Consider the following 13,414-nt stretch of genomic DNA (forward strand, 5'->3'; position numbering starts at 1 on the left):
TGAACCGAAGAAAGTGTGTAAAAAGCAAGCTGGAACACCGTTAAATTTGCAACTACCATCATTTGCTGCGAATCAGAATCAACAGCTTCAGCAACAGCTTCAGCAGCTACAGCAACAGCACCAAGTATTAACATTAACGTGTATGTGTTTTTACGCGTTCGTGCATGCGAGAATATACGCGCGTGCAGATGTGTATGTGTGAATGTAGTGTATGTATTAATATAATTAATAATTTAATGAATATTTTTGTATAAATTTTCTATTTCAGGTGGATGATGAAGCGGATACGCCGGATTCACCAGGTGCTACTAATCGTGGCGGTTTTAGCTATACTAATGATTCCAGTGATGAAGATAATGGTTATGCAGGGATGATTGAGCGTTTTTTTCTGCAGTAATGTTACAATAGTTAAAAAAAAAACTCTAGGCAATAAAATTTTCACCCACTTGAGATTGCCGGTGGGCTAGTGTCGTGCAGTAAACGCGTACTGCAGTTGTGTGTCTACAGCGATAGAGGAAGCAGAGGAAAAGTGAAAAAAAATGAGTTCCGAAACAAAGAATACGTCTCCAACGATAGTTGTATCGATCGATAATACAACAATCTATCAGGAGGTAAAGAGTGGCGAAGTAATTGTGAGAGAAGTGCGATCAGATCCGAGGCGCACGAAAGAGCCGAAAACACCTTGCGATTTACCATTACCTCCGTTTGCTCGCAACTTAACATTAAAGTTTTTTTCTTTATACGAAAACCCCGCTGTTCCAAATACAAGTGAAAGACAGGTAAAGTGTTATATTATGATTTTAATTTTAAACAGTATGAGTGTATATGTCGCGGTACAAATCGTGTGTGTGTGTGCGTGCGTGCGTCTATGTGTGTGTGTTTATATGTGTGCGTGCCTGCATGTGTGTATACGTGTTTTGTGCGTGCGTTCATCTATGTGTGTTTATATATGTGTGCGTGCCTGCGTGCGTATGCTTGTATACATGTTTTGTGCGTGCGTTCATCTATGTGTGTTTATATATGTGTGCGTGCCTGCGTGCGTATGTGTGTATACATGTTTGATGCGTGCGTGCGTCTATGTGTGTGTGTGTATATATGCGTGCGTGGCTGCGTGCGTATGTGTGTATACGTGTTTTGTGCGTGCGTGCGTCTATGTGTGCGTGCGTGCGTGCCTACTTGTGTATGTGTGTATACGTGTGTACGCGTGTGTGTACATGAATGTGTGTATGTATGCGTGTGTGTATTTGTACGTGTGTACGAGTACGCGCGTGTATGTGGAATTTGATTGACTTATTCATATTTTTTATTTTAGAGGTGCAAGAGCTGCAGGAGCCACTTGAAGAGCCGCAGCTCGACGTACAGTCGGAGCAGAAGCTCGATGTACAGTCGGAGCAGAAGCTCGATCTACAGTCAGAGCTGCAGCCCGATCTAAAGTCAGAGCCGCAGCTCGATTTACAGTCGGAGCAAAAGCTCGATCTACAGTCAGAGCCACAGCTCGATGTACAGTCGGAGCAGAAGCTCGATCTGCAGTCAGAGCCGCAACTCGATGTACAGTCGGAGCAGAAGCTCGATCTACAGTCAGAGCCGCAGCTCGATGTACAGTCGGAGCAGAAGCTCGATCTACAGTCAGAGCTGCAGCCCGATCTAAAGTCAGAGCCGCAGCTCGATGTACAGTCGGAGCAGAAGCTCGATCTACAGTCAGAGCTGCAGCCCGATCTAAAGTCAGAGCCGCAGCTCGATGTACATTCGGAGCAGAAGCTCGATCTACAGTGTCACAGACGCACACGTCTGCAACGCGAGCAGCGAAGACGAGTCAGCGATAAGAGTCCACCGAGCCGTACTACGATGCATAGCGTCCGAATACATCGTAGACGTTAGCTCAGTGGTTAGAGCACAGGCCTCTGGCTCTCGGGTCCGCGAGTTCGAGTCCCGTCGTCTACTTTTTCGCTTTCGACTCTGTCTCCTCTCCGTTTGTAACAACAGTCAGAGCTGCAGCCCCATCTAAAATCAGAGCCGCAGCTAGATCTACAATTGAAGCTCGATGTACAATCAGAGTTGCAGCTGGAGCCGCGCTCGAACCTGTACTCGGAGTCGCAGCTCGATCTACAGTCAGAGACGCAGCTCGATCTACAATCAGAGTTGCAGCTGGAGCCGCGGTCGAAGCAGGCCCTTGAACAACATCATCAGGTATTACACATTTTCTCTTTATTATTATGTATATCTGAGTATTTGGATTATTACGTTAATAAAAATCAAAAGTAAGAAGCTAAAAACGGGACAAGTCCTAGTCACGCCATGTAAAAAGCACGACATATTCACAGTAATAATAAAAGACAAATACTTCAACGTAATCAAAATGGAAGATTTAAACAGGGCGCTTCAGAATTTAAAAAAAAACACTCGTCAACAAACAAATGAAAAGCTTCCGAGTGGCAAGAAAAGGAGACATATTAGACCAATTAGAGTCACCAGCCATCTTAGAGATGATTTACAAACATTTTCATCAAAGCGGAATAAGAGTGACAATGTGTTACGGAAAAGCAGAAGTACCAGCCGAAAAACACAGAAAAGAAATAATCAGCCATCTTCACGACAGTCTAACAGGAGGACACAAGGGAATCAATCAAACTTACCAGAAAATAAGAGAACGATATTATTGGCCAGGAATGAGGAATGATGTTCAAGACTACATTCGAAGATGTGCAAGCTGCCAAGAGCAGAAGATAGAAAGATTCAAAACAAGAGAACCAATGATAATCACTGACACTCCAATAGAAGCATTTGACAAAGTTTCAATTGATACAGTTGGAAAACTCAAAATGACTCCAAGAGGCAACTGTCATCTCTTAACAATGCAATGTAATTTAACGAAATACTTAATAGCCATACCCATCAAGAATCTCAATGCCACCACAATAGCTGATGCACTAGCAAAGTATCTCGTTTGCCAGTTCGGAGCACCGAAAGCCATACTCTCAGACAGAGGCACCAGAATATAAACAGAAATATAGACCAGCTCTTCGTAGACCAAACCAAAATAGTGCATCCGATAGACAACAATTCTCACATAATCTCAACAAAATTCGAGGAGCTATACAACATAACCAGCAACCATTACAAAGTGCTACAAGGATTTAAAAGAGAGTTAACAAAAACAATCAAAAGTGTGCTACGAGAAAAGGAAGAAATTAATTACCAAGTCGAAATAATGATATACGTAAAACGATTGGAATCAACATTAGACCACGTCATCAAAAGCAACGAGAAACTATTAACAATTTTACAAAAGCTAAAAGAAGGAAAAATGCACCCAGAACTCATGAAACAAGATGTACTTCATCAAATGAACATGGACGTAAAAAGAGTGAGTCCAGACTTAGAATTCCCAATACCACCAGAGCACATGAGGGCAGAAGAACTAGCCAAAATATCGAATATCGATGCCATACACCAAAACGAACGAACGCTAGCCGTGCTGCATCTACCACTAGTAGACCGAATGCCGTACCAATTATACAGAATGCACCCAATCAAAGTACCACAGAACATGAAAAACAAAACAATAGGGCAAGCTTTTATAAAACCGTCCCATGAATACATAGCTATCAGTTACGACTATACAAGATATATTAAATTCAATGAAGAAGAGAGACAAATATGCATCACGACACACTATACAGATATATGTTGCTGAGTGATCCTAGGAGCACTCAGGAACGTGCCCGAATCCATAGTCGCGAAAGTCCCAATACCCCACACTTAGAGCGCAAAACCCTTGAAAGTAAAACCTCAAAAAGCACAAAGAAAATGTTACTATTACCGAAACAAGAAGCAGAATGCTCGTAATTCACCAAATTTTAACCAAAATTTAAGCATGAATTTTTACAGGAAGTTTGTACATAGCCAAACAGCGTATAGTAAAATATTATTAATGACGATAACATAATCTAATTACAGAATAAAAAAAAAAAGAAAGATACAGAATGGAGTCGAGACCAAGAACCACCATATCAATGTTCTGTGATGTAGACATTCCACTATCGAACATAGTAAAAGAATTCGAAAAAATAGGAGAACCTCAAAACGCTTACGTAGAAAAACACAGATACGAACGAGAGACCAAGAAGATCACCATATCATTTAGCTCGGAAAGAGAAACACAAAGAGCATACGAACTCAGATCATTATTAGCAAAACAGAACAAATTGAAGAGAAACAGCAGAAGAGCAGCATCGTACCAGGGTCCCACAACGACCTCAAACCCCAAAGTGCCAATAGGAGAATTGATCGACCTTACTCCGAATGAAGAGCCAACAATTAGATCTGAAATCCACGTAGTGAACCAAAAAGCACAAACGCAAGTAATCAGAAACAGATTGTTTTGCCTACTCCCTTGGGACGGAAATGACAGAGAAAAGGACGAGATGTTCTTTAGACAATTTGCGCAATTTGGAACCCTAGCCTACTACGAGACGGTCAGAGACAGGAAAGGACGCCTAGCGTATGGATATGTGCACTACTTCACAGAAGAAGAAGACAGAATTGCAAAAGAAGAAAGTGATCCGATATACAAGGTGACCTTTGCAGAGCCAAGAAGACTCCCACGCATTGCACAAGGAAACACCACCACAAAGTTACACAAAAATGCAAGAGAATGATAGAAGCAGAAATATACAGCTTGCACGTCGTAACTTGCAAAAAACAAGCAAAATGGTCTCAAGAACAAACCGATGAAGCCCCTCTAGACAAACTACAACCTTTAAAAGAAACCATATTGGAGCTGAAAGAAAAAAAAGCCAGGCTGGAGAGCCAAAAACAAAACAGAGAAGAAAATCCTGTTACCAGCAACTCAGTACAAAATGCCAGAGTAAATGCTCAGAATCAACATAAATCCGAAACACCCGAGACCCTCAAAGTAATACATGATGACCTAAATGATAACGACATGATTATAGATTAGAAAAGTAAGCAATCAGACAGGACCAATTAACAAGTGTGATTGAGAAAATGAATGATTAACCACAATATGACCCATGAATACCCCACTCAATGAAAATGTTTAAATTTTTTTTCCTCTTCTACGAATTTGCATCTTCTTTTACAGACATGGACCAAATCTTCAAGGCCATAATCGAGTCAATCGAGTTTGATGAGAACTCAAAACACGTCACCATCCGTTTTGGCCCACCAGGGAAACTACCTGTTGTTATGACATTACTGAATAAATACGGATCGAACAATACTAAGAGCTTCAGAATTACCAATCAAAGGACTGACAATGCCACAGCCATATTAACAATAACGTACAGGACAAGTACAGGTAAGTCACAACTACTACGCGATTACGAACTGAATAGACAGACAGACCAAGAAACAAACATCGTAGAAACTAATGAACCGACAAACAACCTAGAGACAGACAACAACACCGACACTTCCAAAAATTCTACTGACTCAAACGCCACTGACAGCACTGACAGTTCTGAGAACTCTGATGACACCGACTCTACGGACAACAGTGGCGATCCAGACAATAACGACATTAACAATGATGACAGAATTGCTACAAACGAGAACACTGACAGCAATGACAATAACGACGTCCAAAGACCTGCCAACAATGACGATATCGAAGCTTACACTATTAATGAACCAAACTTAGCACTACTCCATACATACAACCCGCAAGACAATTTACAGCTACTCAAAATAAATTTGACAGACGCTCACACAGTGACAGCCACATATATAGGTACGACAATAGACGCAGAAGCATTATTTAGACAACATGGGCCCTGCAACACCGAACACCACGCAACGAAAGACAAGGACATCAAAGCCATAATAATTAGATACCAAATGAAAAATCATGCGCTTAAAGTAATCAACAAATACAAAGAACACATACAACAAACAAACGATGACATACAAAGACCAACGACAGAACAACAAAACAATCAGGAGAAAACAATAGAATACGTACAAACACCTGATACTATATGTGTACGAGTACCCGGACATACGACAAGACAAAATTTAACAGAGACATTCCAACAATTCGGAAACATCATAGACGTAAGACACTTAGAGCCTAAATACGGACAAAATGGACGATACACTGCGTTCATCCAATTTGAAAACCAGAACAGCGCAGATAAGGCTGTGGAAAAGACACAAATGACGCACTCGACAAGACTAGCTTACAACAAAGTATACACATCAACACGGTCCACTGCACTGCAAAAGACAGAAAAAGAACAAAACACAACATAACAGAAACAAAAATCAACAAGTTGGACCGTTGACCCCGGCAACAACACAAAATTATACATACTAGCACCGCCAGACACCACACAACAGCAATTAGAAACAGATTTTACAGTGTTTGGAGAGACAGTGAGCATTGAACTGACGGACAGTACGACAAAAGGAAAAGTAGGGTACATAACATATACAAACAAAGTTGACGCAATAGACGCCAAATTAAACGGACCACAGAAATACATAGTGAAGTGGAAATGGACGCCAAGAACAGACGAAACGATGATTCATTTCCTATGCGGAGACCAAATACCGAAACAAAGCTTCGACGACCATATACAGAACTGCAACATGCCTCACTTAAGACAGAGAATACTAAATGAAAAGTCAACATCAACGACCAAAACACAAGAGGACCAAAGACAGACAACATCGACACCACAACCGAGCACGATTGAACAGGCAAACGAGCAAGCAATAAGTCGCTCAACAACATCCAACACGACAACACCAGTGTCAGTGCATAGAGCATTACACTTAGACTACACGTCATCCAGCGACGAGGATCCCATAGAAAGGGAGATAGCCAGACATAACGCCAGATGCCGAATACAAGAGAGACAACAACGGACAGAGCAACCGAGACGACAACATACAGAGACCCAAAGACCGACAAGAGCCAGTACCGCAGCAGAAGAACAAATTAGGAAGGAAATGGAGAAGGTAGATTTCAATAAAATATTAGACACTAGTTTTTAAGAGACGACACTGCGACGTTAGCTTTAAGTTAGATGTAAGTAGTTCATATAAAAAAAAAAAAAAAAAAACAAGTTACCATCATTGTTTTGCGTCAAAATAAAATATATTTTCATATTATCTTTCAAAAAAAAAATGTAGAACCACATACCTTTTTTTCTTAAAATAGACCCTTACCCAAAACAATATAATATACAATAATATCAATATTAGAGAATAAGCAATAACAAAATGAATTATTTATTAAGTCATACTAACAAAATGAAATATAAAATTAGTAAATAAGTGATTAGCGATAAGCGAACACATAACAAGAAGTAATCCACATAAAAATATGAGTAGCAGGTTATAACAGAAATAAAGCGATACGTATTACTAACAATAACACATAAGTTAGATTCAACAATAAGTCTAGATTGTACGAGACCATCCTTGACAGTTTGTGTGACCGCGGAGCAGAGCCATAACCAAGCTTACAAGATAAGAGAAAGGAAAACAAAGAAATAATTCACCCAAACCCATATCATCATCCTGAAACAAGCTAAAAAATTGACAAGCCTAATATAAAAAAAAGAGAAAGAAATTTTGCCGATTGATTACCAATAGCTTCCAAAACATACTTTTTTTGAGAAAAGCCGACCTAACCCATGCATAAACTTGAATGTTCTGAACATTCAAGGAAAAAGCAACGTCATTGCTTCATCGATTGAACACCGCAGAGCTTGTTCAGGGGATCCAATTGTGGTCCAAGAATAAACGACGCATGACCATACCAATAATTCAAAGCATAGGCACAATTCAATATCTGCAGGTTAGAGCAGATACAAAAAATTAAAAAGCTTGATCCTACCCTAAATCCACAATTTTCCAACTAGCACCTTACAGCATCAAAAATAAGAGAAAAACGTCTAATTTTGGCTCGCCAGCGTGTCACCCTTGTCAGACCCTTGTAAACCAAAACAAACTTCTCCTCCCTCGGCTGAAAGCGCGCGTGCACGGTCGACGCTGCAGTTTAGCCGTTGACCGTACTTAGGCCCATAAGGCCTAATGAGTAAGAAAGAGAGCGCTGCTAAACTGAAGTGCGAAGGAAAAGTAAATACCCTGCGTGGGAGAAAGCCATGACGCTTTCTTCAAGCTTCGCCTCCCCCGATTTTTCATTCCTGTGTGTGCGAACACAAGAGTAAGGACGCTATTCAAGAGTTCGATTTTATAGTTATATTTCTGAGTTTTTAAGTTGGAGTTTAGTCTTAATTGTGTTTCCGTCTTGATCATCATTTACCGAAATTGTGTCCTATTCCATTTGAAAGTTATTTGAATTCCCCAGAAACAAATAAAGGAATTTTTGAAATAATTGAGTCTAAGAAATTGTTTGATTTGAGAGTTTTGATCGTCAACCTTTGGGTCATCCCCGTCAACAAACACAAGTAAGTCGTTCTCGTTAACAATTTAATTTTCCTTGGTGTTTTATTATCACGCAAACAGTTTCGGCGCAACAATCAGTGCGAAGTACTGATCTCCCCCGTATGGGAGAGTAAGCTATCATCCGCATAATCACACAACGTTACTTTGTTAGTTTGGTAAATTTATGACTACCCTAACACATAGATATGCTAAAGCTAATCATAAATATATGAAAGAGCATTATAAATGCGATCAAGATAATGTATATCTCATATATTTAGATGCTAATAATCTTTATGGCTATGCAATGACACAATCTCTACCATATGATGCATTTGAATGGATTCAAGATTTTACAAATATAAACGTTCAAACTATAGACGATGATGCACTTGAAGGATATATCTTGGAAGTAGATCTTAATTATCCTAAGGACATTCACAGTATACATAATAATTTACCTTTCTGCCCAGAGCATATGAAACCTCCTGGATCCAAGCAAGAAAAACTATTAGCTACTTTGATGAATAAAAACAATTATGTTATTCATTATCGAGCTTTAAAACAGGCTTTAGCAAATGGACTTGAGCTTGTTAAAATTCATCGAGTGTTGAAGTTTAAACAATCTCAATGGTTGAAGCCTTACATAGATTTAAATAGTTCTATGAGAGCTAAAATAAAAAATGAGTTTGAAAAAAATCTTTTTAAACTAATGAATAATGCTGTTTACGGCAAGACTATGGAGAATGTGCGTAAGCATGTTGATGTAAAACTGATGACAAAGTGGGAAGGACGATATGGTGTGGAAGCTCTCATTTCAAAACCAAATTTTCATAGCAGTGCAATATTTAGAGAAAATTTAGTTGCTATAGAAATGAGAAAGACTAGTGTATATGTGAATAAACCTTTATATATTGGTTTGTCAGTATTGGATATTTCAAAGACTGTTATGTACGGCTTTCATTATGATTATATGTTAAAAAAGTATGAAAATAATTGTAAGTTGTTGTACACAGACACTGATAGTTTGATTTATGCAGTAACCTGTAATGATTTGTATGAAGATATTAAATCAAATATTGAACGATTTGATATATCAGATTATCCTGAAAACAATGTTTTTGGAATGCCACGTATGAATAAGAAAGTTGTAGGACTAATGAAAGATGAATGCAATGGAGATATACTTACTGAATTCATTGGATTGAGAAGTAAAATGTACAGCACACGTGTTGATAAGGTGGATTTTGTAAAGAAAATCAAAGGTATAAAGTCGTCAGTTGTGAAAAAAACTATTTGTTTTGATGACTATGTAGACTGTTTGCAAAATCAAAGAATTTTGAAAAGAAGCAATCTGTTATTAGATCAAAATTACACAATGTTGAAACCATACAGCAAGAAAAAATTGCACTAAGTCCGTACGATGATAAAAGATTCCTGATACCAGACAGCAATGAAACACTGGCTTGGGGACATTATAGAATAAAGTGAGTATAAACCTTTACAAAATCAATAATGATACATCATGTTATTAGAAATATTATGAGAAAATTTAAGTTAGTATAAATTATTTTCAGGTTATCGAGTGCTGATAATAACTCAAGCAAACAAAATAAGAATCTACGTTTTAGTGATAAAGTTTTGATTCATAATATGTGTACATGGACGTTTGCATATCAGAGTGCTCGACGTGGTGAATGTATGCAGGCTGCATGTGATCGTGAACGTTTTAGAATGAGGATTGAAAGAACGGGAGTAATTATTAATCCAGTGCTTTTAAAAAAAATCTCACAGTTTTGTTAATACTAAGCAGAAAAACATATAATGGAAAGTTATGTGTATGTATGTATATATATATATATATATATATATATATATATATATATATATATATATATATATATATATATATATATATATATATATATATATATAAATTAAAACGAAATTAGTTATAAATATTGTTTATTAATTTTTTCCTCATTACAAATCATTTTTACTTATCCAACTATTATGTGTATCATCGAATCCTAACCATTTTACATAGTAATTATTACCGCGCTTTTTAACAACTTTTTCTATCAAATAGACATCCGGACACTTCGTTTTTTGTAGTTCTTCTTCATAAAATCCTCCAGCTATCGGTCGATTTTGATAGTCTTTCAAGAGATAAGTATATGGACTCGTATGATGTACTCGATCAACAGTACAAATCTCAGTAGACCAGTTGGGTGTATAACCTTTCTCAAAAATCTGTTTACTTTTACTTACTCGAACTCTATCACCTACTTTGAATTTAGCACATTTAAATAATGGATTTGGAACTTTTCGCTTCTTGATTTTGTCATATATACTAGATGCATTATCAACTGTGACATTTCTAGGTTTAATGCCAATTGTTCGATGCTTAGTATCATTATATTGATTTAATAAACTTGATAAAATTTGCAACCATTTATGATTTCCATTCAAACTAAACAGTTTCCACATTCGAGTTTTAAGTGTACGATTAAAACGTTCACAGATTGAAGCTTTCAGATTGCTGTAGGTAGAGTACAAGTGTATTTTATATCATTTCATGAGATTTTCAAATTCCTTATTATAGAATTCCTTGCCACGATCAGTTTGTAAATTTTTCGGAACGCGTCCTTGCTTCACAATAGACAGCATCGCTGCTGCTACATCTTTTCTAGTCTTCTGCTTGATTGGAACTGCCCATGCATATTTGGAAAAAATATCAATTATTGTGAGCATATACTTATAGTTCTAATTGTATCGAGCGTAAAGTATCATCTCGACAAGATCAGCTTGCCACGTTTCATCAATATCTCGAATATCAACTTTTCTGCGTGTATAATTACGTCGAGCAGGCTTATGCAGTTCTTCCACAACTTGATGCCGTTGATCCATAGTTTTAGAATCTTTTATAACCTTGTTTTTCAGGAAAAGAATTAGTATTAATAGAATATTTCTCAGTACACTTTTTCCAGATATTAGAAGATTGGTTATCTTTTGTTTTCTGGTGTTTCCAATATAAAAATCATCAGATTTTTTACGCACACTATATATTAGATCTAATGCTTTTGTCTCACCTCTTCTTATCATCGTAATATATTTATCTATTACCAAATTTTAATTAATTACCTTTTTTATTACCTCTACTCAGTGTATTAGTATGTTTTACTGTATCTACTTTTAAGCTTTCATCGACATACACTGGTTTTTCTTCTTCTTCGTCCACTACTTCCCTTTCTTCTTGTTTTAATTCATAATCATCAACACCATCATCGCTGTTTTCTTCTTTTTTCACTATACCTTTTTTTCTTGAAACTTTACTCTGCGTTTCTGTGATATCAATCAATTTTTCAAGTGGTTCAACAATAGGTTTAAAAGTAGTATTTGCCACATGTTCAGCATCTAATTTACTTAATTTTAAACTATTATATTTTCGTTTGATAGCTTCTCGAGCTTTTTCCATCTGCTGAAGAATACCAATTTGCTCTTCAAAATTAACCATATTGACCTGTTAGTGTCTTACATTCAAATGTTTGATCTATTTCAAATTTGTCATATTTATAATGAATTGATCAAAGCCTTTTCTATATCTTCCATTTTCCATATTACAATCTTTATTAATTACAATAAAGCTATGATTATCAGTCCAGCAAAATCCACAGAAATCTTTAAAGCGCTGAAATGACATATCCGTATTAATGTGATCATTATAAATATGCTTTAGATTCATATCATCTTGACGGAATATAATTCAAAGGTTAACATTATCACGTACAAGATGTTTAGGAACTTGAGCATATGACTGACAGAGATAGAAAGAATCTACACACTTATGTCTACCCATGCAAAAAATGCTTTAACGTTATCTTGTTTTTCACAGGCAATATCATCAAATATCATTATCGAATTTTCTTGAGCTTTGTCTGGCGATACAACAAGATCATGTTCACTAAACGGTAGATATTGAATCCCCTCGATAGGTTCAACGAGTTTCCTTAATAGCTGATACTTAGGTTGATTCAAAGACTTTGAATAAACGTAAATATTCTCAAATTTCAATCGATTTGGATGCGTAATAAGAGATAACAGAGCATTTGTTTTACCACAGTTTGACGGTCCACAAAAAACTGCTCGGATGTTATCTGGTAAAAGATCCCCATGTCTTTTTTCCTTACGTCGATCTGACTCTGTCAAAGTGTCAAAATTTATAACAGGAAGTTTGAGTGATTGTTGTTTCACATCCATACTGTATGAAATCTAAATCGTAACTGACATACGAAATTATAAAAAGTAACATTTTATAACTTAAGTCCAGTAGTGTATAAATCATTGAACAGTCATGATCGTGCATCAAGGTCAAGGTTTAATAAATAAATTTATTAATAAGTTACCGTTTGAAATGCATATTCCAGCCTATCAATACTGTGGTCCAGGCACAAAGCTATATAAACGGCTAGCACGAGGAGATCCTGGCATTAATCCTCTAGACGCAGCGTGTAAAGAACACGATATTGCATACTCCAAAAATCGTGAAGATATAAACGCTCGGAACGCTGCAGATCGAGTATTGGCTGAAAAAGCTTGGCAACGTGTTAAAGCTTCAGACTCTAGTTTGGGTGAAAAGGCTGCAGTATACGCTGTTACAAATATCATGAAAGTTAAATCAAAATTTGGAATGGGGTTAAAGAAGTGTAATAAGAGAAACAAGAAGTTAACCTTGAAAAAAATAATAAAAACTGCTTCGAAAGCGGTAACACATAGCAATGACTCATGTGTTGCTATTAAAATTGCTGTTCAAGCAGCTCGCACTATCATGAAAAAAGCTGGTGGTAAACGTAATGTGAGTTTACCAAGAATACTACCTGTTCCAAAAGTAGGCGGCTTTCTTCCTGCACTCATTCCACTGTTTGCAGGACTAAGCGCAGTTGGTTCATTAGCTGGTGGTGCTGCTGGAATAGCGCAAGCTGTAAACCGAGCGAAT

General features: G+C 37.2%; 2 protein-coding genes across 2 annotated transcripts in view; both read left to right on the forward strand.

Moving 5' to 3' along the window:
• The window catches only part of LOC100115934 (target of rapamycin complex subunit lst8), a 281,302-nt gene that overhangs the window by 177,928 nt on the left and 89,960 nt on the right, over positions 1–13,414 (forward strand). The gene's annotated exons all lie outside the window — the stretch shown is intronic.
• Positions 7,201–10,163, forward strand: LOC116416276. The gene is made up of 2 exons (XM_031923985.2): positions 7,201–9,905; positions 9,996–10,163. Exon 1 carries the CDS (start codon positions 8,603–8,605, stop codon positions 9,830–9,832), a length of 1,230 nt encoding a protein of 409 aa, XP_031779845.1. The 5' UTR covers positions 7,201–8,602; the 3' UTR covers positions 9,833–9,905; positions 9,996–10,163.

Source organism: Nasonia vitripennis, assembly GCF_009193385.2.
Source record: "Nasonia vitripennis strain AsymCx chromosome 2 unlocalized genomic scaffold, Nvit_psr_1.1 chr2_random0004, whole genome shotgun sequence".
In the NCBI taxonomy this organism is placed as follows: domain Eukaryota; kingdom Metazoa; phylum Arthropoda; class Insecta; order Hymenoptera; family Pteromalidae; genus Nasonia; species Nasonia vitripennis.